This window comes from Barbus barbus, assembly GCF_936440315.1.
Source record: "Barbus barbus genome assembly, chromosome: 10".
Taxonomy (NCBI): domain Eukaryota; kingdom Metazoa; phylum Chordata; class Actinopteri; order Cypriniformes; family Cyprinidae; genus Barbus; species Barbus barbus.
The window spans coordinates 4,880,250-4,903,158 of record NC_136738.1 but is presented as its reverse complement, the minus strand read 5'-3'; the positions used below and the strand labels follow the sequence as shown (position 1 = coordinate 4,903,158).

Genomic DNA, 22,909 nt, shown 5'->3' with positions numbered 1-22,909 from the left:
GGAGGAATGAGTTCAGTGTCCTCCTGGCGGTAAAGCGCGGGAAATGCAGCAAACCACCTTATAGTACTCTGAAGTGAAAGCTCTTTCATAACAGATAAGTGTTCGGTTTATTCACTTTCTCAATCATATATTTGATAATATTCAGGAGGGAAGGCAGATATTGATACTTTCTAAATTATAATGAGAGCAGGGTAGTTTAGACTACAAAATACTATCAAAGAGTTAAGAAAAACCAATTAAAACTCGTGCCTTATTAGGCTATACTACTTTCTACACACTACAAGACGGCAAAATGTGACCCTGGATCACAAAACCAGTCATAAGTAACATGGGTATATTTGTAGCAATAGCCAACAATACATAGTGTGTCAAAATGATCGATTTCTCGAAACCATACATCAATGGAAAGCTTGTTTATTCGGGTTTCAGGTGATGCATAAATCCCAAAAAACAAAATTGACCCTTATGACTGGTTTTGTGGTCCTGAGTCACAAACACAAATAAGGTGGAGGTTGTGATTTAGTACACCATACAAATGTTTCAGTCAATTCATCAACCATTTTATTCACACACAGTTCTAACTACTATGTAAGAAAGAGATGTCAATAAACAATTATATTTTATATGTAGGCACAATTAATACAATAAATGTCCTTACAAATAATTCATAAAAATGAACAGGCTCCGGATTCTGCAAACTTACTTAAATGACCAAAATTAGAAAAAATTGCACTTTTTTAAACAACACAAATACAAATACAGTGTCCATTTAAAAGGACATGGACTTAAAGCAATTCAGCACATTCTATATGGATATATAAAAAGCATATGAGTCTGGACGGGACGTCCTAACACCCATGGTAGAGGTGCATGGTGTTGAAGGTGATGTGGTCATACTGCTCCTCTACACTGACTGACTTGCGGTGCTCTATCTGACTGCTGGCGTCCTCCATGTTCTCAGCCGTATCTCCAAAGCCATTATGATGCCCAAAATTAAGGTCAAAGCAACTAGGATGTGAGGAGACACCCACATTCCCAATATGATCACCACTCTCAACCTCGGTTTTATTTCCATTTACGTTCTCATGCATCAGGTCACCTCCATTGAGGTGCTGCACAGGATGGCAATGTCCGTTTAATGGGAGTCCTGCTGTCAAAGAGAACACATGAATTATAATTCATTAAAGAAAGATTAAGGTTGATTCTTAACTGAATGTCTTTTGTTTTGCACAATAATTACCAACAGGTCTACATTGTTCATATAAATTTTTGGCCATAAAATCACCCATCCAGTTCGGTTTACATAACGCGATTATATCTGAACATTTGAACTTGAGATTAAAGTCCTGCTTCAAGCCACGATATTGCTTAACTCTACAAAAACATAGCACTGGCACACTGCCCTACATTAGCTTCGACATTCAACATTTTGCCTTATGCATTAATATTACTTTGATTTAAATAACAGGGCTTAACTCTTAATCTCATTTATGTTATATGTGGAGGCAGCAAACTAGTTCAGAGGTTACTGAAAGCGCAAACCAATAGATGATACATGTGTGCCGTATTATCAACAAAAACAATCAAATGAACACTTGCAAGTGGTTTCTGTTTTGCTAATATGTTCTTACAAACTATTCATATGTATAAATTCAAGAGTCAGTGTTGAGTTTTAAATGAGAACATTTAATGAGTATAGAAATTACATTTATATCCATTTTAGCATCCTGTTACTTTACATGAACAATATTTCTATGTGTCACACAGCCGGTGTTTAAATGAGCACTTACAGAAAGATGTCCCTTTTAATTCTGAATCGGCAATCATGCGTTATTCTATATGCAGTGCAAAATCTCTGCCATTTTTTCTGAGTGAAATTACAATTTTTATATGAATTTATAGAAAGTACAATGCATTTAAAGAATCACCTTTGTCTCAATTCATACCTCTCATAATCAGTTTGGCAAATATTTTCTACACTACATATAAAATCCTATGCAAAATATTAGCTGGAAAGAAAATGACTATTACCCTCATATAATAACCTCCTGACTGATAAAAACTTGAGACTGCAAATACAATAAATCTAACAAGAGACCCTCTTCAACAGACTTTGCAATAACAGCAACAGAGAGAAAAACAACTACAACCCAATATAGTCAAAAAGGTTAAAGAAGTGACTGAATAGCACCTAGACTTCCTTACAAGAACACACGTATGAAAGGTCTGTAGATGTACTTTATACATTCATGATAAGATATGCTTTGGCAGAACAAGATAATTATATGTTGAAGAAATAAAATAAAGGAAAATAAAATGCACAATATCTTATATTTTCAACATGGAAATATATATATATTAAAAAAAGCATTAACCTGGAATTTTTTTTTTTGCTACTTAACAGGAACATAATATGGGCTACTCATATCAAAAGTATTAACCAACAGCCTAAACCAAAATCCAACTATGTTACAAAACTCAAGGTCAGGAATTTGGCGGGGCAAATACAATTCACAGGAAAAGCTGTGAAATCAGTGTCATACTAAGACATACTTTCCAAGTATAGATTTCAGGGCATAAAAACAGCCTCATAACATCATGCAGGTACTTTAGAGAAGGAAAAAAGCATTTAATTGCTTTTGGAAAGCACCAAAATCAAAATTAAAAAGATAAAATGGTGTTCAGGGAAGTTATTGTGCAAAACAAAACTCAACATTTGCTTCTACCACTCAACTTCTCCATTTTAGTTTAAAACAAAGGGCATACCACCAAAAGTTAAAGGGACGGGGTGGTGTGAGCAATTTATGATCAGATGTTTTATACATATGATGTGTGCCAAATTAAATTATTTTCCCTTCCAGACACGTCTCCAAAGGAGCTTAAATGAAGCCAAGGCAAATGCTCCTACAAATAGGCATAGGAGTTGGTGCAACGGCATGGTATCTGCATGGAGGTCACGGTGAAGATCTCTGACTCTTTGTGGACTGGAGAGGACGAGCTCTCCATTCGAACCCCCCGGTCCTGCTCTGGACTGATGTAGCCATTGGACCCCAAAGGCAAGCATCCATTTAGGAGTCTGTTCCCACCTGGGGTACTCAGCGCTTGGCCAAACTCCATGTGCATGTTCTCCATCTGGTCCCCTCCGCTGGATCCGTTTACTCCATTCATCGGCTGATAACCAAGATCTGCAATGACACCTTCACGTTAGCAAGTGACGACCCAATTTTATCATACAAATGTCTTTAAAGTCAAACTTTAAACATTCAGTCAAGACGTACCATCTGTTCTGGCCTTTTTAATTAGATTAGACTCCATGCAATCAAGAGACCTTTTTCGGCTGGGAACCCCATGAAGGATGCCACGCTCTTGGATTAGCTTGCGGTCCCCAAAGCACACAGAACCATTGGCTGAGAACCCGTTAAGCTGACTGAGCTGCTGGTTCTGGGCACCAGAAAGCAGGTGGGTGCACTCTTGAAAGCCCTGGGCATGGGCTAGGTCAGCAGCGGTCAGTCCACTAGCGTTCCTCATGCTGCGCAATGATAAAATTAGTGCATTAACACTGCTGGTCTAAGGTAAATGTTTGTAAACCACTCATACACACACATACATACACATATACACTTCCCTTTCTGTATTTCAAACCAAGTTATTTTTGAATTTGTTTTAAATGAAAATCAAAATTTTCATTTCAAAATTTTTTATCCAGTAAAAAAAAAAACTGGATAAATAATTGCACATCCATTTAAAGACATTTAGAATGTTGTGAAGTCTTGACTGCAATAGAAAATGAAAAAAATAAAGCACACACAAAGAACATGATATGAAGAATAAAAGACATTTCCATTACACCAGTCAATGGTAAATATGTGCCAGTGGCAATATTGACTGGCAAACGAGAAGTGGTTTGGCACTGCCAAATGACTTTTCCTGGAATTCTCTTCAATTCAACAGATGAACTGGGTAGATGATTCATTTAATAAAAAAACATTTCATATTTTTAAAGTGAAATAATGCTATTAGTTGAAATCTAAAAGTGTCACACCAGAATAAACATGGTAAAGCAGTGGCAATAAGAAGCCAATAACTGTAGATAGAAGAATGCAGATGTTCAAACAGGACTTCTTCAATCTGGAATAAGAGTGGCCTGACCACAGCTGTGAGATGAAGAAAAACATCACGCCGATCTTCTGATTTTTTTTCCTTTTTTGTGAAGAGAGGCTCATATCCTCAATAGGTTTTATGCTGGCTGAATCTTCATTTTCATGGTTGAAAGAGGACAGCTTAGAAGAGACAAGGCAAAGCAAGACCTGATCAGGAAATTCTTCTTTATTAAACACTCAAAGATAAAAAAAAAAAAGTAGAGGAGGTGAAATAGAACAGCATCCTGGCTTCTTTCAGGGAAGGATTTTATCAAATGGTGAACGTTGATACCATAAAGCACTGATGGGTCATGTGAGATGCACACCGGTTTAATCTGACATGAAATCACAAAAGGATTGAGAGTGTGTATTTGCCATCAACAGTCATTTTCTATTGCAGTGAAGAAAACCGAATACATGAATGAACAAAATCTAGGGCAAAATAACAGTTTACACTTACCCCTGGAGCTCCTACTAACACTTCTATCCTGAATGCAGTGAGAATACAGAAATGTGACTCTTGGCAGCACGATACAATAAATACACACACTAATCTCAGACAATCCAAAAGAATTTCTAACAGACAATAATGTGTTGAGTAGTTTTTTACATTTGTGCTATGTTCTCTGTTATAACAAATGTATCTGTATGGGTTTTAAGGTACTGCCAGCTTTTGCACCACTCTTATTACATGTAACATCAAAAACTGAACGTGATTTGTTTGAACTAACACTATTCTATACCAACTGCAATTCAAATTGACTGGGGTTAATAAGAGCAATTTATACCAACTACACATCATTTCACAGTCCAACAGGTCCATTAAGAAAATATTAATGAAATTAATTAAGAAAATATTACGGAATCCAATGCAGAACAGAACAGCAAGTCAGTGTTTCTCTAAATCTGCCTGTCAACTAATCTTCAAGTTAGTGTGTATGCTTAAAATTAAGCTATAATGTGATTGGTTATCAAGAAATATACTCCAAGTTGCCGGTCTCCAAATTGGAGCTGCAGAGGTTGAAATCTTCCCATAATAAGCACGTATCAAATCCCATATTTGTCTGAGATACTAGATGCTCTAAAAGCATGTTTTATATTAATATAGTCTGAATGCGTCTCGGATGAATGAAATGCAGACATACTGAATCTGCCATGTTGTCACGTGACTCACAGCATCAGTTACAATTACCTCATGTGGCCTCATGGGACAGTAAAGTGTCTATCAGATGTGCACATCAGAGTAGGTTATCATGAATATTTTGCCTACTGTTTTATGAAAACAATGATAGTAGGGAAGAAATTCAGATGCAGAGAATCTTTGCTTGAAGTCTCTACTAATGAGTTGAATTGTGTTTAATTAGGAAGAGTCTGAAAATGTGCACTCTTGATGTGCCTCTGGAACGGTCCAAGAACTTTTACACATTGCTAAATGACATCAATAGCACTAAGTGCCAAAGATACAAGCAATTCACTGCGAGGACATAACTTGGGTGCAAAACCTTGAAATTCTGATTGGAAAGAGGAAGAACAATGCTGGCAGTCACTCAAAGCCTACATTTCAGTTTCATGAATCTGAATCTGTGAAATGTGTGTTAGCTACATACGCCAATCATTATTCTGTAACAATCATTAAATACACTATGCAATTGAACATATTTCCTGTATGCGCTACCACTGAGTGACATTCATCAAGTAAGGGGTTTGCTTGTGGTTTTAGGAAACTGTTTGTTCATTCATGGATTCGTTATTTAAAAAATATATAAATCACAATAATCATTCAGACATGTTTTTTTGAATCTCTAACTAGATCACAGTCCATACACACATTCATTCCAACACATAAAACATGTTTAAAATCAAACATCTAAAAATAATACAATTTCCAGCAAATAAAGTAAAAAACATTTTTCATTGAACAGACCCTCCCCACTTATTCCTACCCAAATCTGAAGAAAAATATGAATGCTTCTCGGACGTAATGATGTCAAAACAACATTTGTAACAAACACTTCAAATACGTGTCCATCCTGGCAGGTCTCAATTGAAAATGATCCTTTTAGGTGCAAGAAATCTGAAATCATTATCAAAACAAACACAATGATCATATGGACAATTGATTAACAGTCTATCCACTGTTACATTTCTGTTTTATACACAGGAGAAAAAAAAAAAAAAAAAAAAAAAAAACAATTGTTGCTAGAAATAGAGTTGTAATATAATTTAAATACCTATTAGTGTTATCGGTACAGATTTAAAACCTATACATTTCATAAACCATACAGCAAATGAAACAAGGAACATATATATATATAAGATTAAGATAAATTTGTTCCTTGTTTCATTTGCTGTATGGTTTATGAAATGTATAGGTTTTAAATCTGTACCGATAACACTAATAGGTATTTAAATTATATTACAACTCTATTTCTAGCAACAATTCTTGGTAAACATTACTTAAATGAATGATAAATTAAGTTTGTATTAGGGATCTAATGAAAAAGTTTTTTTTTTTTTTGCAATTACAGCAGCAAACAACTCGATAATTGTGAATATTACAGATAATATATTACTCAAAATATCAGTAACAATATGCGTCTATGTAATATTCTTGCACATGTGTAATGTTCCTGATATTAGATGTCTGAAACTACTATGCCAGTTGAATTTAGAATGCCAGATTTACTGAAAACTGTTTTGTTTATACATTGTCCACAGAGTTAGATCAGATTTCTAGCACCTTTAATCAGATCATTTCAGTTTATGTAAACGTTAAAGATACATGAACAGGAAAACCCATGCTGTTATTAATTTACCTTGATTTATATTTAGTTGCTGCTACTTGAGTTAAACATTTGATTCTTAATTCTCATTATTATTAGAAATTCAATTAGAAGAGTCATAATTAAAAAAGCAAAATAAATATACATAACTTGAGACATTTTATATTTTAGCTATATAGTCGCATACACCTTTGCAAAGTTGTCAGAATCCTATGAGTTAACATCATTCTGTTTGTGTACCACTGATCTATACATAATAATATAATTCTCTATTATAGATCAGTGTATACAGAATGTAGAATTTTTTTTGGTAAACTGCTGTCAAGAGAAGCGCGTTTTGTTCGTTTTTTAAGATGTTGCATTAGCCTAAACAGCACGCTTTAAGTCCGTGTAATAAAAACACGTTACAAAAGCTCTGTGGTACTGAAATGTGGAGTTCGAGTCTAGTTTCGTAACTTAGCGCGTTAGTATCAGTGGTTCGCCCGCTCAATCGCGAGTTCATTAGCGTAACGGCCAAGTTTTCGTAACAAACCCCGCCCAATTGCTACTAAAAACTAGCCCAACATTTAGATGGGGGTCCCCTGGTAAAAATCACGTTCAGGGGGATAAAACACACTTTTTTTTGGCGGGGTTCCATTCCAGGGGCTAAATAATATCACGTTATTGCTGTCGCTTCCACCCGCGGACATGAAAAACAACCCACGGCAACAGTATTAAAGTAACCCAATTCCGCGACAAAACCACGGACTTAGCAAACACACTGGCTACAGTTTGCTAGCTAGCCATGCCTTTGTCACGTAAATACATATTACCTGGTTGCTATAACTTACAAAACAGTTGGCAGCCAGGTTGTACCGGTATTTGACAGCGCCTCCAGCAGACATGCCCCCAGCGTTTGAGAGCAGAGACTGTTTATTTTTTCAAGATTTTGACAACTTAAAATTATTTACATGGCGTTTTTTCATCATTCACATTTGGCTGGGTGTTTAATATATTTTCTGTTGTGATAAACTCAAAACATTTAATATTGCTTTACACAGACTTCAATTCCTAACTGCTTCTCTACTCAGAAATTTTTCCACTTGCCTATTTATCATCTTTGAGAGTGATTATCTTTCAGCCTTGTGTTTATATGTTACAGAATTTGCATCTGTGCAATTCAACCGTTTTAACTGACAATACGAAACTTATTTATTTACAAAGACTGTACCAAGTCCAAAGACTTTATTTTGATTTAGATACATGCTTACATCCTATTGCTAAATAGATACGCACGTTAGTCATTCCCAATGTTTTAACTAAATTAATAAATATTTGTGTTTTGGGGTAAGTTGATGCATTAATTAGAAATTATTAAGTTGTTATTTTTGTAGTTCTTCATAAATTGCTTCAGTTTACCCCTGTATAGACAAACATTATTTATATATATATATATATATATATATATATATATATATATATATATATATATATATATATATATATATATATATATATATATATATATATATATATATATATATATATATATATATATATATATATATATATATATATATATATAGCCTAATGATTCTTCTCATCCTTCTCATTAATCTCCTTAATTTTAAATGGCATTTTGATAAACGTCTGAACTGGAATCACAAATATATTCACACAATTAATTTTTTTTTCACGAAAAATTAATAATAAAAAAAGCATTAATATGACATTGCAAATGCAGCTACTTTTATGGCATTAATTTTTATTTAAAACTATGGAATTGAAGTCACATTGGTTAGTTCACTCAAAAATGCTTCACCCTCATGTTACAAACCTTTTGTTTATTTTTGAAACACAAATGATGACATCTTAATGAAACCTGAGATTTTTCTGTCCCTCCATTAAAAGTGCATTAGTTCAAAAGGCTGATGCTCAAGCTCAACACACATGCATAGTTCATCAAATGACATGGGAAACAGAAGCTCAAATGTGCTTGCTTGACGCACAAGCTTTATTCTCATGCATCAAGTATGTACGGTTGAGCTTACGTTTACCATATTGAATGTTCTTTATGTATGTGCATTGATCAATGTCTATAATTGAGTAAATGGAATCTGTTAATCAAATAAAGCAAATGTGTTTTTTTTTCCAGAAAACTTGGACCTTTTTAAAGCATTAAATGTTTTGGTGGAATTGACTTTCAATGGTGGGACAGAAATATCTCAGATAAAATAGCTGCATTTGTGTTTCGAAGATGAACAAAAGTCAAATAGGTTTGGAAGGACATGGTGGGTTATTGATGACAAATTGTATATTTGGATTAACCATCCCTTTAAGTTTGCCTGTTTTGAAATCTGGACAATATTCTTGCATTGAAAGTCAGATACGTCTATATTGGACCTGCCAGGTTTGCCACTGTTTCCAAGGTAATTTCATTGTTCAATACTGTGTGAACAAATATCCTATCAATACATAACAATTTCACTTTGGCAAATGAGTGAAATTTTTATTTAAATATTGAAACGGAAGCATTCATTTTGTTTCTTCATTCCTGATATGCTTTGCTACACTATATTCACTTCATAATTTCGTTTCCATTGATTGAGCCCTAACGCATAACTTCCTGAGCTTCAAACCATGCTTACTCTGGACGAGACTAAGAAGGGACTGATTAGACCTGAAGTACAGATACGTCCTATGGTTAGTCTACAAAAAAAAACATTAAAATTAAAAAGTAAATTAATATACATCAACTGCATTGATTTAAGGGCACAATTAAGCAAAGCATGCAGGTCAAAACAAAAACTATATCTAAAAATTAAAAAAACAAACAAAAAACTTTGTCTTTTGAAAGTTCTAGGTACAAAATGTCCTATCAGTAAAACCAATCACCGCATGAAATACCTCAACAGTTTGCCAGAGTGTTGATACTGAAGGGAGCGATAGTGAGAACACTCCTAATGCCACAACACTGCAGTTTCGTTGAGGGAACTTGGAGTGAGTCAGCAGTGTCTATTTGGAATGCTCTCCCCCTTTTCTAGGATTACTTGAAAAAGTCAAGTCATTTCGAATTCAATAGCTGCAAAAACATTGAGATGTGTAGATGTTCTCTAGAATTTTGCCGTAACAGTTAACAAAATGCAATCTCCATTTCTTTTGTCATCATGCCACTTTCATAAGGACAAAGGTGACAGATGATTCATAAAAGAACATGTTTTATCATAGGGTAATCATATATCAGAGGGTAAATTCTACAGGCGACAGTGTAAATACAAACAGTTTTTTCTCTATGAACAAAGTCTCAGAATAAAAGATGCAGACAGGTTAAAACAAAATACTAGTATTCATATGATTCAGATCTAGTAATGCAAACCCTGATGATATTTAAGCCTATGCTTTACCCTGTTCTCCTTTACTATTATGCTACCTGAACCACACTTTTCCTGACAGACTTTTGGATCGAGGGCTTTGGGAGAATGATGAAAAAAAATAAAATAAAAAATGTAATCAAAATGATAAAGTTGATCAAAGTTTTTAAATGGTTAATAGTAAACTGTAAACAGATTATTTTCCACCCAAGAAATGATAAAAAGCAACTGCATTTGCTTCAGCTAGACTTGTGTCGTCTCCATGAGATAGACGACTCAACATGTAAGAGTTAAGTCTGTAGGCATCATATTCTTATTAAAGCACATCATACTTTTGGTGCTTAAATGGGTTAAATTTACATGGAGTTAAATAAGTTCAGTTCCTTAAGTTAAATTCACACTACATTAAGGACATTTAAATAATTTATAAAGGGCATTGGGTCGAAATCTGGTAATTTCAACTGGATGTTTTATCTGAAATATCTCCAGATAGGTAATAAAGAAAGACAAAATGTACACTTGAAGCTGTGTACATCACTGGTAAAGAGCATTAGACGCTGAACAAAGTGAATTGATTGAGGTTTATGTTAAATCAACATGAGACCCTGAGGTTTTAAAGGACAAGGGAAGGCAAAACTTTCTGCATCACAGAAAGAGAGGGAACAGAAGAAAGAAAACATGACCAAGCACATTTCTTCGAAGGACTTGGCTATTTGTAGACAACGAAGAGTGGACATGTTTGGTGAAGATAGACATTTCAGTGAAGAAAGAATCAAGATTTCAGCGAGAGACTGGATGTAGTGTGTCCATCCATCAAGTTAAGACATGGGAAATCTTTCCATTAAGCCATGAACAAGAATGAGTCTGTCTGGAGATATCCAATAGGAAAAAGAAAAACATGGATACAACTGATGACTGTGAATCTGATTCCTAGGCATTCAGGATTCAAAAGGGGTCCGTTCTCACTTTCTTCATTTCTTCAGGAAATTTACAGAAGGCATTTAAAACATTAAGCTGAATAGAAACCTTTTTTTTTAATCTAGTTCTAGTCTGCTGGGAATACATTAGGGCAATACTTCTCCATGCTATTCACATTATTTCAGTTTCAGTCCAATAGATCTTGAAGGAATATCATTTCTGGACATCACAATGAAATGGTGCTCTAAGGTAGGAATATGGTGCTACTGTCAAGCATCCAGAGAATATTTTCATTGGTGGCTGACGTGTTCCTATAAGGAGAAGGATCAGCTGGATTCAGATCTCAAGAAATCAATTAAAGTAAACACTAGACATATGTCGGGAGGAAACAGATAAAACATCCAGTTTTGTATTTTTTCCCCATGCAGGTCTTGGAGGAGAAAAAAAAAAACAAACAAAAAAAAATCATTACTTCTTCTCTACTAAGGATACTTCTAAATTTGCATGTATCATATTGGTAATTTTGTGAACAGGACTATTGTGATGTTTGTGTGCTATGCCATTGATGGGAAGGATAAAACAAACTCATTTTAAATCCTGTTAGCTGAAGTTCCAGATTTTGTAATATGGGAAAGAAAATAGCTATCAGTCATTTCTAACTATTGGTATTTTTATTTAGTCATTTAAAAAAAAAAAAAAAAAAAAAAAGTAATAATTTTTAATAGAGGAAGAATCATTTTTTTCTAGGAATCAAAGCAAACGTTGAAATACATTTTTAAAATATAAAATAAAAACCCAAAACCCTCGCTCCTCTCAATCTCCTAACTAGGCCTATATTATAAAATCCTTATTTTAAAACGTCTCTTCTGCTTTGCATGAATAAATCTGACACACTGTAGCTGTCATCGGCTTTTATACTGACTGGGGCTTCAGTGCCACTACTACTACTGCCATAAAAACAAACATCAACAATCCTATTTGGGTGGTTGCTAAATGCACATTTCATCATTATCTCAAAAGCATTTCCAATAAGGCAATAAACACAACATGCTCTAATAGAGAATGAACATTTAAAAACAACCCCTGGTTCCCCAAGACCAAAATGATTCTCCTTTGTAATTTTGAATGCCACATGTTACTCATGGATAAAGAAAAACAATGTTTGTCAATCATAAGATTACTTGCATCACAGATTTAGTTCTGAAAATACAAGGTTATGAATTAAAATATGAAACACCTTCATATATAGGCCTATTTTAGATAGTAGGTAGGTATAGTACCACTGGGATGCATAGGTGTTTGACCACAGCGTCCTTTAAGATTTTGAGGAGATTTTTTTTTCCTCTCTGGTGCCTATTTGTCTTTGGTAGTCTGAAACTCTTGTTTGAGGGTTTCTCTCTTCTTCCTTAACACAAGGCCATAACCTTTTCAAATCAAATACCAGTTAAATCACACAAAAAAAAAAAAAACATACACAAGTAAAAATGTTAATCGCCATGCCAATTGGAATAAAAAAAATGTTATACTAAGAATAATATCAACTGCTAAAATTTGTGCTATCCTTAAACTTAGGAATTTCTTGAATGCAGAAGTGGGTTTACATTGTTTTTTTTTTCTCAATTTTTTAATGAAATTTTGTTAAGTGCACAATTCAGCCAAACAGTTGCTGCGTATTTTTGTGTACTGTAAAATAAACTACCACATGACAATTACAGAATGCAGACTTCTAGTCTTTTATATGCTGTACATTTTGCACATAACTGTAATTGTTCTTTTTTTATATAAATGTAGCAATTATCTAATTTTATAATAAGATTCAATTTGTTAACATTAATGAATTAGGTATCCTGAACTGACAATGAAAGAACAGCATTTATTAATCAATGTGAATGATAATTAATATACAAGCACAATTTTTAACATTTTAAGTTGCATACATTGATGTTTATGTATTCAGGACTTGGGTTGCAAAAAGGTGGAAAATTTCCAGTCAATTTCAGAAATATTACAGGAATTTTGGAAACTTTCCAGGATTTTTTCTTTGGAATCTTCTGGTAATTTTTGGAAAGTTTCTGGAAATTTACCAGAGATTTTCCTCCCCTTTGCAACCTTGTTCAGGACACACATGAACAAACAATACTAAATGTATAAATTATCATTAACATAGATGAATAAATTAATCTAACAATAATTTTTTTGGTTCAAGATACAAAATGCAACTAATGTTAACTTAAAGTTTATTGTAAAGTGTCACCGGTTTTAATTAAAGGCATTACAAATGATATTCATGTTTGTTGTGCCGACCACAACCATATGGCTTTCAAAAGAGGAGAACATCATCTGCGGGGTGAATTTGTAGTTGCAGTGCGTTCATCAGGCTTGTGTTCTTCAGACCAAAATCCTGGAAGAAACACTAGCAAGCCCATCACTGTACCTGCTGTTCCACAAAACACATCAGACCTCGGATTTCCAAAGCAGGACTTTGTTTGACCTCAAACAAACCCTCAGTCAACTGATGGGTAAGCATAGAAGATACATTTAAAAACCATAAAAAAACACATGAATTAGTAATTACATTTTAAATTATACAAATTGATGTATTCAATAGTGTTTTAGTCACTAATGGAAGTGGTTGGTGTTTCTGTGGAACATCAGATAATTTCCATTTCCTCAAATTCCCAAGTGGCATTTCTCATTGTCAAGAGATATGAAATGGTGAAAGTCATTTCTCCAGAATGAGCAACAAGAACAATCCTGCACCACTGTATGTGTGTGCTGACAACTCGCAACACACAGGAGCTTACACTTGTACAGTTATGCCTTGTTGCAACACCCTGGAGAACTGTTGGCAAAATAATCAGCATTAATAATGCATGAGCTTCCATTAGAATCACTCTGCAAAGTCAGTAGCATGTTTTATTACAAAATCTGTGTTAGCAGGTCAACCGATAGCAATACCAGCCTAAATCTAAATGTGGGCAAGTGGATCTACACATGCATATGGCAGTCAGGGGTTTTCAATACTGCTCCTTAAAGGGATAGTTCACTTTCAGTTGCTGGTCCCTATTGACTTGCATATATATATATATTTTTTTTCCAGACTATGGAAGACAATGGGGACCAGCAACTGAAGGTGAACTATCCCTTTAAGGGCTAGTTTTCAACAGAGTTTAGCTCAAATTTAACCAAACACAAATGAAGCAGCTCAAGGTTTTCAAGATTATCAAAAACTTTCAGTCAGGTGTGTTTGGCAGACATAAATTAAAGTCTGCTGGAAAGTGGCCCTTTAGGAGCAGGACTAGACACCCCGGCATTTGATGAACACTATGTGGCTACTATTTGCCTTGTTTTTCTATTTGCATAACTTAAAAATCAAACAGAGCTGTTCATGTGTGTTCTTGCATTTTTTTTGTTCAACTTCAGACAGAATAATGTTTTGCTAGAATACAGCTTTAGAATGCTAGAAATAACTTAGAACATTTAAAAAAAATGCTATAAAAATATTATTAATAGCCATAAAATGACATTGCAGAGACATTTTGAATGGAGCTCAATCTCCCCCAGAAAACCATGGGGTCTCTCACACTTCATTTCATCTTATCTCCAAACAAGGAAAAACCTTAGCAACCAAGGACAATTTAAAATAGCACTAGTTGTTGTTTGCTTTTGAGCTATGACGAAATGTGCAACAGCTCACAACCTTGAAACGGTAACACATTTAAAATCAAAAAGTGAAGGAAACAAAAAGGATATTACCTCCGCACTTCACAGGGGATTATAGAAGACATGATAGAGATGATCAAATTACTGAATTCAGAATACATTTCACATTTAGGCACAATTAAGCCAGTAAAACCAAATCTGGTCACAGATTTCAGAAGAGCTCCATCAAAATACATTTCAAAATGGATTGAGTGTATTATTGAGTGTATTTCAAAATCACATTTTTAACTTGGATGACAAAAAGAACACAAGTTCAACACTGAATCTAGGGGTTAATTAGTTAACATCGGTCAATGCATTAGGTTTCATGATCTAACAATGAATAATACAAGAACAGCATTCATTAATTGGCAGCAGCTATTTGCACTAAGTGTAAATAGCGATAGATGCTATTTACAGTATTGTAGAACATTATAAAACAGTAAGCAATAATGTATTGAGTGTAAATTATCATTTTAATTCAAATTATTAAATGGATGCCACATTACTGGCACAATAAATCCCTCGCTACACCTACCCTAACCCTACCTGATAGGGCTGTGCAATTAATCGCATGCGATTGTCATGCGCATCTCATCAGTAAAGCCGGTTCTGTGATTAGTAGTAAATCTCCATCACGTGCTTTCAGATAGAGCGGCATTTAATACACAAGAGCCGTAGTTCATTGTAGTTCAAGCTATGAAAAACCACGTTCATAATCGCATGAGATTCATCTGTGATTATAAACGTGATATTGTGTAGCTTATCAGTGAACTACGGCTCTGTGTATTAAATGCCGCTCCATCTGAAAGCACATGATGGAGATTTACTACTAAATCACAGAATCGGCTTTACTGATGAGATGTGCATGACAGTCACATGCGATTAATTGCACAGCCCTACTACCCGATAAATTATTTTTAAATTTTTTACTATTTCCTTAATTTTTATTGAAAATAAATGCCTTTCTGATGTGACGTGAGATTTGAAAAGGGAAATAAATGTTCAGCAAAAGGCAGGTTCGAACTTGAGTCGATCACGTAAAAAGCCCATGCTTTACCATCTACACCACTGGAACTGATGTTTCACAATCGCCTTTAGTAGTGTTGACTAGCCCAATCACAAATTGGTGGGTGGAGTTAGTGTAAACAGCCCCTGCCAACAAGGTGGGCACTCCGTAATAAATTTTGATTAATGTTTACATATACCTAAATACGTACTAAATTAAGATTTCAAACTGTATAATTATTCATAATGTACTATCAACAAACAAATATTCACACTGAACAATAACATAATTATGAACATCAACTTAAAATAATTAAAATTAATAATTGCTGCAAAAATGCTGTTCATTGTTAGCTCACGATACATAATTATTGAATGTTTATAATATTTTGTTACCCTGTCAATATGAACCAATTTACTTAAAAATACATTTAAAAAAATCTTCATTTAAAACCATTATAAGGGAATGTGCAATAATAGCATTATAATAACAACATGCCTATTTTGATCCAGAAGTGTACAACTTTTTGTACTTAAACATCCATTCATTCAACATTTGTCTGTAGATACACATTGTAGCAGAATTGTTTCATGGCTTAAATCTTTAATTAATTAATGCAGCAATGGCTATTTTCATGGCAAAAACAATTAAACTGCATTACTCAATCAATATCCTTTCAATATAATGTTTACAATAATTTACCAATTTAAGTCAACATTCAAAAAATAGATCATAATATAATAACAATAATAGCAAAATAGAGCCTTTCAACTTACTATGATAAAAATTCTAAAATTATTTCAGGAGATACCTTTTTTAAATGTCCATTAATATATTTTCTAAATAAAAATGTCATCTAGTATCATTAAAAAATGGACATTCTATTAAAATGTTTTATCTTCAAAATCTTCCTTCATAAAATCGCAAACTCGTTTTTAATGTAGCAGTTAAAATCATAATAGAGAGAAAATAAACATTATAGTTGAAATTCTTTTATTTGTAACTCATGCGTGCAGGTTTTAAGTAAAAATGTGAGCTTGAAAAGCAGTCAGATTTCTACCACTCAGGACAATAGGGTTCATTTGTTTTTATAGAGAAGGGCAGGGAAATCTGAGAAGGTTCAAAACGGTCTCACTATAATTCACTAGTGTTTTTTGTTTACCATATTATCTTGCAGTGGAAGAAATGGAATATATAGCCTTATAATCAAGAGAATCAATGTTTCGGTTTTGATGGAGCCCTTCTTAAATGAAGCACCAGTGGGGCATTTGAATGGATTCAAGGGAAGAGAGAGATACAGTTAGAGAGAGTTCGAGAAGACTTACTCTGCCTTGGCTCCCTGGACCAGGAGCGTTTTAATGCAGTCCATGCTGCCAGCACGGGCCGCTTTGTGGAGGGGGGTTTCTCCAACATAGTCCTACAAAACAGACAGAGAATCTAAAGCACCAGCTGGGAGCAGGACTGCCAGGATTGTGACATTTTGTCTGAAGATTTTTTTTTTGTCACACAAATTACAGTATAATCTTAATACACATATAGATTATAAAGTCTTTATTCATATGGAACTTGGAATCAATGAATGATACAAAATGTATTACAATTCCATAAAGACTTTTAAAATCGACATTTAATGTTTTTTGAAAGATATCTGTAATGCACGCAAAGGCTGCATTTATTTAAACAAATAAAATAGTAATATTGTGAAAAATTTATAAAATTTCAAAAAAAACTTACCTTGTGGTAAAGGTAAATTCTGCAAAGTATTATTTAAGCATTAATTATTATTATGTTATTAATATTATGAGCTGAGCTAATTCACTTTAGTTTAAATTTGTATGTGCTTTTGTGACTTAGTAGTATTATTCATGCATGATAGAGATATATCTATATCTATATATATATATATATCTATCTATATATCTATATCTATCTATCTATCTATATATATACACACGCATAATTATACAGTGCCCTCCAAAAGTATTGGAGCAGTAAAGACAAAATTGCTCTGTTGGCTGTGGAGTCAAGACATTTACAAATATGATTAAAAGATGAATATGAGACAAAACTACAGAATGTCACATTTTATTATTAGCCGTTTCAACACATACATGTTTTACCAGCTAAGAAGTTCAGCACTTATAGAGTTTCATCCCTCTACAGGTCCTGTTGCATTAATTCTTCAGATACTAAAAGCAGGGAATGTGTCGTATCAGTTATATCCATTACTTCTGTATTCTGAATCTTGCATTCGATGATGACACACAAACCAGGATGAAGATAAGGGAAATGACTTTGAGAGAAAAGCACCAACTGTAAAATCACCAACAACTTCCAGAAAGCTGGGGTGATGCTCTGACAATCTACTGTCCTCAGGAGACTTTGACACAGAATTACAGATGCTACACAGCAAGATGCAAACCTCTGACCAGCACCAAAAATAGAAAGGCAAGATTAGAGTTTGCAAAAAAGCACAAAGGTGAGCCAGAAGAGTTTTGGAACTGTGTTTATGGACCGATGAGACAAAGATGAACCTTTATCTAAGTGATGGGAAAGCAAAAGTGTGGAGAAAAAAGAAGGGAACTGCAATGATCCCAAGCATACAGCTTCATCTGTAAAGCATGGTGGAGGTGGTGTCATGGCATGGGCATGCATGGCTGTCTCTGGAACAGGCCCTCTCAACTTTACTGATGACTTAATGTATGATTACAGTAGCAGAATGAATTTGGAAGGGTACAAAACCATCTTGCCTACCAATATTCAAGAAAATACCACCAGATTCATTGGGAAGTGCTTCATAATTCATCAGAACAATGACCCAAAACACCCAGCCAGTTCAGTCAAGGAATTTATAAGGGCAAAGAAATGGAAAGTCTTAGTTTTCCCAAGTCAATCTCCAGATTTAAATCTGATTGAACATGAATTTCAGCAGCTGGAGAGGAGAGTAAAGGCAGAAACCCCCAAAGCAAGCAACAATTGGAATTGGCTGCATTAAAGGCTGGGAAAAGCATTTCAAAGGATGAGACCAAGAGTCTGGTGATGTCTATGGGTCACAGACTCACTGCTGGGATTGTGCGCAAGGGATCTGCAACTAAATAATAGCTTTTAATCTTTTATATCTGCCTTCTGTTCAACTGTCCCAATACTTATGCTCACATCACTGAGTGGGATGAACTCTAAAAGTGCTGTTCTTTTTATTTGGTAAAACATGTATGTGTTGAAACGGCTAATAATAAAATATGACATTCTGTAGTTTTGTCTCATATTCATCTTTTAATCATATTAACTAAATTAGAAACAAAATAAGAAAAATTGAAATAAATTAAATATAACAACAATAACACTGGGTCTGCAGACTGCTGAATATGGCAGCAATCACCATATTACTGGAAGTGAAAGTGCAATCTCTCCGTCACAACCCAGCATCATCTTTTATTTAGAAGCTGGTGGAGCAGCCAGCTGAACCTTTCACCCTGACAGAAAGCTATAGTAAACTCTTAAAGGAGCGGCTGAGTATGAGGCAGGTCTTTCAGCAGAATCACTGATTCACGGGAGAAGAATGTGGGTCAGACTGACGCCCGGCAGCTTTTCACTCCAGCTACATTCATCCAAGCATTACAAGACAAGGCTGAGTAAGAGATCAGTCGATGGGACGGGCGATGCCCTTAAATCATTAATGTTGATCTGCCTGAGCCAACGGGGATGAGAAACTAGTCTATATTTGGAGAACACATCACTGGTTATGTAACAATGGCCTAGTAATCTCATTTCTCTGCTGTAACATACCAGTGAATGGTGGAGGCAGAGAATACATGAATAATCAGAAATATGCTCACACGCAGCTGATGGGGATTTCTATATTCTCCACACATGAAGACACAATGATACAGTAAATGAACTCAGCGAAACAGCCAGTCATGAAGGAACCAAGCAGTTATGTGGCCAGCTGTGTAAACAACTGCTTTGCATTATTTCAAGTTCTTCCCCATCTTCAATTGTTTGGAACACTTCTTGCTCTGTTTTCTCACATAACTTCATATTTGTTCACTTTCACAAGTAAATAAAGAAGTTCCGCACGCTTGCCTTCAAAAAAGGTGCGTCTCATACATAATCTCATAACACAGTGATGTCTTACCTGTCTGTTTATATCAGCTCCTGCCTGCAGCAGCCAGAGCAAGCACTGAGGATGACCCCCGAAGGCAGCAATATGAGCAGTTGTCTGGGCAAACCGAGAGGTCACAGAGTTCACACTACATCCCACCTGCACCAGACGCATTACACACTCCAGCTGTGAGACAGGAGAGGACACAGGGAAAAGTGCCTTTAGAGCTCAACTGATAGGGGCTTTTCAGTGGCTGATGCCAATATTGATATACAGAGCAGGATTGCAGATATAGCCCTAATTCTGATACATAAAATACAACACATGAATGCTTATTCAGAATACAATTTAATATAAATAGAGAGAGAGAGATTGATTACACATTGGTCAGAAGAGAGAAAGATGCCATTGTGCAAATGTTAACAATTGTTCTTCTAACAGAATGTTAGAAATGTGCATACGTTTTTAAACAGAAAACTTTGCTAGATTTACATCAATAACTTTAAATGTTGTCTTCTCGGTCCGTAAAAGGGTCCAATATTTATTCTCAGCTGAAAGGGTTAGACAACACTTCTGTTATTCATCCAACTGGGTTAACTATTGGTCTAATGTACTTGGGTAATAAAACAATTGTATTTGATACATAATGGAAGCATTTAGTGCATCAAAGATGGTTCTTATGTTTCAACATTCCTTGATGATCGTTCCTGCAAAATCTCAAATTTCACACTAACTCTTCCTGTTATTCATGTAGTCAACAGTGCCTTAAACCATTCTTCTCTAGACACTCCCACACTTTGGAAGACATTACATGCATCCAGATAAAGCTAACAACGACAGAAAGTGGGAGTGGCACAAAACAGAGAGATGTATGACTTCCTCATAACTTTTTTTATAAGTCATATCAGATTCACATTATAATTCAACTGGAAAAAGTTTGATTTTAAAACCCTGTTGATCATACACTGACACTTAGGAATTTCCCTTTAGGTCTGAAAGGCCAAAGTACATGCATGCATCCCGTGGAGCTTTGAAAGTCAAGGCAATGCAGAAAATGCTTTCCCTTTTCAGTAATTCATTTCTAAAAATAAACGGAGGGGTTGGTTTTTATATCAGCCTGTTGATTCTCATACTTCATCTGGTTGGGTAACCTCAAGACATCTGAGAATACAACACATCAGCTACATAACAGAGAATGTAGCTCTTTAGAAAGTGAGGGAAACCTGAAGTTCGACATCATTACCTGAGGAAAGACTACACCCACAGGTGTCCATGCAAACTTACACTTGCGAAAACACTGATAACGTGCACGTGCAGTTCGACTCTTTGAATCACTGAAAGTTATTAACTATAAGTCACACACACAAAAAAATGTTACACTCATTTGTTGCATTTAGCCTACTTAATTTATGACGTATTATATCAGTTCTGTTGGAAATTGCAATTATTTCATCATTTCACAAAAAATGCATTTCTTTCCAAAAAATATGTCCTCTCCAGAGTAACGTTAGCCTACTAATAGAATCTATAATGAAAACGGACTCGTAAAATTCCTGTCTTAGTTTTGCTATTTTACAATCAACACGGGTTAATAATCACAAGCTTGTTTAAAACAAGAAAGCGAAGAAAAAAATGAAACAAAAAGACAGATCAAGCCAAACTGTCTGCAGTTCATCACTAATCTTATGCGCAACGTTCAACTAACGTTGGATCATCTTCTGATGAGGTTTGAGTATCATTCACTAATAACTTTACAGTGCATGATTAACGAAAGATGCAATTGGGTTTTATTAAGAAGAGGAACAAATGATGGTTTAATCAAGTATGTATTTTTGTGCACACAGTATCCAGGTGACAATTATACATGCTGCTCATAAAAGAATGCGATGATGTACCTTGCCGAAGTGTGCAGCCCAGTGTAGAGGAGTCCACCCGTAGAAAGAGTCTTCCACGGCCATCTGATCTGCGCTGCACTGGAGGAGCGAGCACAGCGCGCCCACATCTCCATCTCTGCAGGCGCGGTGAAGAGGGAAGCGGATATTCAGCACCTCCTCGCTGGAAAACCCAGACTCCAGGCCCACCGACATTAGTGCAAAGCACAAACCCTCGCTCTTAAAAATAGGTGGAAATAAAAATCCTCACAAAAATGGTGGACTTAACGATGTCTGCTCTCATTAAGTGCACCGCCCAAACAAAGCGCCTACAAAGGGAGGCGAGACGAGACGCACATCACACTTGCGCGCGCGCCGAAGGAACCAAACTTCGCACACAACAATCTACAAAACCCAAACCGGATCAGCTGGGACTGGAGCTACGCATGCCCACTTACAACATGACCGTGCCCCAAATCCCGAAATGGATCACTGGAGACTGAAGCTGCGCATGCCTACTACAAAATAAACGCAGCACAAAATTAGAAAAGGATAATTTCAGACCTGAATCTAGCCTGCGCATGCCCACTAAAACAAAAAGGCCCTCGAAACCAGAAACGGATCCCTCGTGAGTTGCGTGAGTGAGTCGTGAAACTCGACCGACGCTGCGCATGCTCACTACAGAATAAACGCAGCACAAATCCAGAAACGGACACCTCGAGGATCCGGAAGATGGAGTCACGCATGCGCACACGCTGTATCTGAACGTGGCGAACAGTAACAAAATAAGAACGTCAGATGAGGAAGTATACATATTTTAAATATCCTTATATCTAATTCTATGCAACATGGTTATGATGTTATCCTATTTTGTTGGGGGGGGGGGCACTACTTCTCTCATTAGCTCTGGGATGTTTAACTGTTATTAGTGTTGGGCAGTACTAGTTACAGTAATAATATTATTTTCCCTGTTATCTAGTAGTGTAAGGAATTAATAGAAAGAAAGAACAAACTAGTTACTACTTACTTTTTGTC

The 22,909-nt window shown here is 35.3% G+C and overlaps 1 protein-coding gene across 2 annotated transcripts; it reads right to left on the bottom strand.

The window, feature by feature from the left end:
- Nucleotides 1-541: 541 nt before the first annotated feature.
- LOC306875720 (ankyrin repeat domain-containing protein 10-like) lies at nt 542-22,578 on the bottom strand. 2 transcript variants are annotated; one of them, XM_079426426.1, is made up of 6 exons: nt 21,899-22,578; nt 20,037-20,189; nt 17,227-17,318; nt 3,279-3,529; nt 3,087-3,185; nt 542-1,150 (listed from the first exon to the last, which is right to left on the bottom strand). In XM_079426426.1, the coding sequence occupies exons 1-6, from the start codon at nt 22,088-22,090 to the stop codon at nt 849-851; spliced, it is 1,089 nt and encodes a 362-aa protein (XP_079282552.1). In that variant the 5' UTR covers nt 22,091-22,578; the 3' UTR covers nt 542-848. The 2 variants fall into 2 exon arrangements, with proteins under 2 accessions (XP_079282552.1, XP_079282553.1); XM_079426427.1 differs by having other exon boundaries at nt 542-1,147.
- Nucleotides 22,579-22,909: the final 331 nt, after the last annotated feature.

What these genes read in the sequence shown, in the direction of transcription:
- LOC306875720 (XM_079426426.1), bottom strand. Translation starts at nt 22,090, where the DNA reads ATGTCGGTGGGCCTGGAGTCTGGGTTTTCCAGCGAGGAGGTGCTGAAT. An exon ending in GAGCTGATATAAACAGACAG is followed by an intron (nt 17,319 to 20,036) that starts GTAAGACATCAC and finishes TCTGTTTTGTAG; the next exon opens with GACTATGTTGGAGAAACCCC. An exon ending in CCAAGCGCTGAGTACCCCAG is followed by an intron (nt 1,151 to 3,086) that starts GTGGGAACAGAC and finishes TCTCTTTGACAG; the next exon opens with CAGGACTCCCATTAAACGGA.